The 3,267-nt window shown below is 46.3% G+C and overlaps 1 protein-coding gene across 1 annotated transcript; it reads left to right on the top strand.

Moving 5' to 3' along the window:
• Positions 1-1,972: 1,972 nt before the first annotated feature.
• Positions 1,973-2,624, top strand: LOC112121217 (mitochondrial import inner membrane translocase subunit Tim13-like). The gene is made up of 2 exons (XM_024220267.3): positions 1,973-2,217; positions 2,508-2,624. The coding sequence occupies exons 1-2, from the start codon at positions 1,973-1,975 to the stop codon at positions 2,557-2,559; spliced, it is 297 nt and encodes a 98-aa protein (XP_024076035.1). The 3' UTR covers positions 2,560-2,624.
• Positions 2,625-3,267: the final 643 nt, after the last annotated feature.

Genomic DNA, 3,267 nt, shown 5'->3' with positions numbered 1-3,267 from the left:
TTCCCTTGTATATATTTGGGGCAGAGGGGAAGGGAGTAAAGTGGAATGAAGGGAGAAGATATTGCAGCTTAAGGAAAAGAAGGTGGTAAGAAAGAAATTATAGGCCTTGTCCATGCAGAAAAGTTTTACTGTTTGAAACATGGTCTTGTAATTTTTTTCCGCAAGTGACAGCCTCTGCCTGGGGCTGGAGCTTGTCTCACCATGAGACAAAAAACTCTGGAAGGGGGAGAGAGGAACCTGCTGCAGCCTCCACCCTCCAGGCCTGGGAGCAGGGTGAAGAGCCCAGGAGGTGCAGAGGTGAGGCTGGGGGGCTGAACTGAGGGGGGCTGGAGCAGCTTGGGGGCACTGAACCAATGGAGATGGAGTCTGGGGGGACTGAACTGATTGGGGGGCAAGGGCTGGAATGATGAGGTACGGGGACAGGAGTGATTTGGAGGTTGGGGACAGAATTAGTTGTTGGACAGGGGGAAGGCAGATGGGGGTTCAGAACTCCTGTAATAGGGGCCAAAATTACCTGACCCAAAACATTTGGGAGAATGGGCAGCACTAATTGTTACACACAGTGGGGATGGGCAGGGGAATTTAAAAACCAAAAGACAGACCAAAAACCCCACAACATAATCTTTTTTTAAAAAAAATTGTGACGGGGGGGTCAATCTCATGATGTGGGGGGGCTGACGTATGGTTTTTGAGTTGGCAATACTGTATAAGGCTCCTTTATACTGGTTTAACTGAACCCACATTTGGGAATGCACTTGTATAACTAGTTCAGTAGAAATACCCCAGCCCACAAGGATGTGCTAGTAAACTGTGTGTAGACCAGGCTGTTGTGCATTTGTTTTGTGCCAGCAATCATATGCTGCCTTGAACGTGATTCACTTTCAGATTTAAACAATATCTTATGCAGCTCTTTTAGGCCTTCATAAAAGCACAGAACTTGCTTCGCTCACTGACATGAAGACTCCGCCCTACGATTCATTTTCATGTTTAAAAACAAACGAACGGATGGTGACCTGGAGAAATGCGTGATGAATAGCTTGCCTGGCACGTGAGCTGCCATCTGTGCTTGCCAACTGTTATGTAATGTAAGACACCACCAGTGATTACAGAGGAGGTAAAGGTCTTGTCTACACTAGGAAATTTCACAGAAAATCCCCACTGGTGTTAGCACCTCTGCTAGCTGCACGAGTGTACTAGCCCTGCTGCATCCAAAGTGTCAACACTTTTCACACCACATCAATGAGGTCATAAACCCACCAGAAGCCATGAGAGCTTTGAATACAGTAGGTGGAAATCTTTTGCCAGATTTCCCTAGCATAGACACAGCTCTAGGCTATAATCCACCAAGCACTGACTTCAGTGGGACCAGTCTCATGTTTGTTTGCAGTATGGGTGCCACAGAAATTTGTACTGAAATCCTGGCTTCACTGAAATCACTGAGAGTTTTGCCACTGACTTCAGTGGGGCCAGGATTTCACTCCAGATGAAGCCATTGATAGCTTGAATACTAGTATAAAATCCACTGGATTTTAGTTTTCCTTTTGAGTGGCTGTGATTGTCTCTAACTGCCTATATTCATTCAGTGCACAAAGTTACTTTAATAGCTCTGCAGTGTGATCATTTATAGCATTCACTGCAACTGTTTTATGAATTTCCTCTATCATTCTAGGAAATAGTAAACCCATTGTTGTTAAACCAAGATCTACTTCCAAATCATGTTTTAAAAAAACCCGACATAGATACAAGGGATTTTAGATACTCTTTATATCAAGAATTTATAAACCCAGGTGCTGTAATGCCCTTTAAATGGGTAGATATTCGTTTTTAAATCGTTCCATGTGCTTCATTTCCGTGTTACATAGTTACACTAATACTGTGGATTTAAAAAGGCAAATCTAGTGGTGTTACAAAATGAATTTAGGTAAAGGAAATAAACTTCAGTTCCGAGCGGGCGCGGTGGGCAGGCGCGGGGATGGAGGACGGGTTCGGCTCTGAGTTCGGGGCCGCGGGGGGCGGCGCGGGGGGGAAGCTGGACCCGGGGCTCATCATGGACCAGGTGAAGGTGCAGATCGCCGTGGCCAACGCACAGGAGCTGCTGCAGAGGATGACCGACAAGTGTTTCCGGAAGTGCATCGGGAAGCCGGGGAGCTCGCTGGATAACTCGGAGCAGAAGTGTATTGCCATGTGTATGGACCGGTACATGGACGCCTGGAACACAGACTATGTCTTCACTACCCGCCGATCCGGCGGGTAGCAATCGGTCTATCGGGGATCGACTTACCGCGTCTAGTGAAGACGCGGTAAAATCGATCCCTGATCGCTCTGCCGTCGACTCCGGAAATCCACCTCGGCAAGAGGCGGCAGCGGAGTCGGCGGCAGCGGTCGACTTTCCCGCGTCCTCACCGCCAGGTAAGCCGACCTAAAATACACAACTTCAGCTGCGGTATTCACGTAGCTGAAGTTGCGTATCTTAGGTCGGACCCCGGCTGTAGTGTAGACCCAGCCTTAGTCTCACGAGCATACAACTCCCGGCTGCAGAGGGAGAGAGCCAACATGTGACCGGTTTCCAGTAGCCCTGACAACATGCTTCAATACTGCCCCCTGCCTGGGGAGAGTGACTTGATTCCTGGACTAGCTGGAGTGGCCCTGTGAGAATGAAAGGAAATAAACTAAGTAACTATTCCTTTCTTAGATACATTTTCACAGTTTCTATCTCTTCCCTCCACCCCCATTAAAGACATTTCTTTATTTACAGTGACTAGCTATTATCCTCAGTACCTTTCCTAGCTGATCTACCTACTAGACTGTATGTAATCTTCTGTTTTGTGACGCCTTACCATTCCTAGAGTAGCAGGACAGGAATGGTTTTGCAGTCAATGCAGATCTGCCACGCTTCCTGTGTGACCTTGGGCAAATCTCTGTAACTCAGTTTACCATCTATTAAATGGGAAAATAATACTTCCTTTTTCTGTCTGGTCTGCATTGATTATAAACGCCTTGGAACAAGAACTGTCTCTTACTAGGTCTGTAAGTGGTTAGCACAATAGAGTACTGATCTTAATTGGGAGCCTATAGGTGCTACTATTATGGAAAGGAGTATTCCAACCAGTGGGCTGGGAAGAGAGCTTGTGTTTATAATACATTGACAACATTTGTTAAGCATGCTGAATGTACAAAAGACAACTACAAAACTAATCTAGGTTGGATCTGAAAGTCAGAGTGGTATTTACTGCATTTTATTTTACCAACATAAATGTTATAGTGCTT

This window comes from Terrapene carolina, unplaced genomic scaffold, assembly GCF_002925995.2.
Source record: "Terrapene carolina triunguis isolate 2854851 unplaced genomic scaffold, T_m_triunguis-2.0 Scaffold182, whole genome shotgun sequence".
Classification (NCBI taxonomy): domain Eukaryota; kingdom Metazoa; phylum Chordata; order Testudines; family Emydidae; genus Terrapene; species Terrapene triunguis.
Note: the sequence above shows the minus strand (reverse complement) of the source record. Positions and strands in the feature narration are given on the sequence as shown.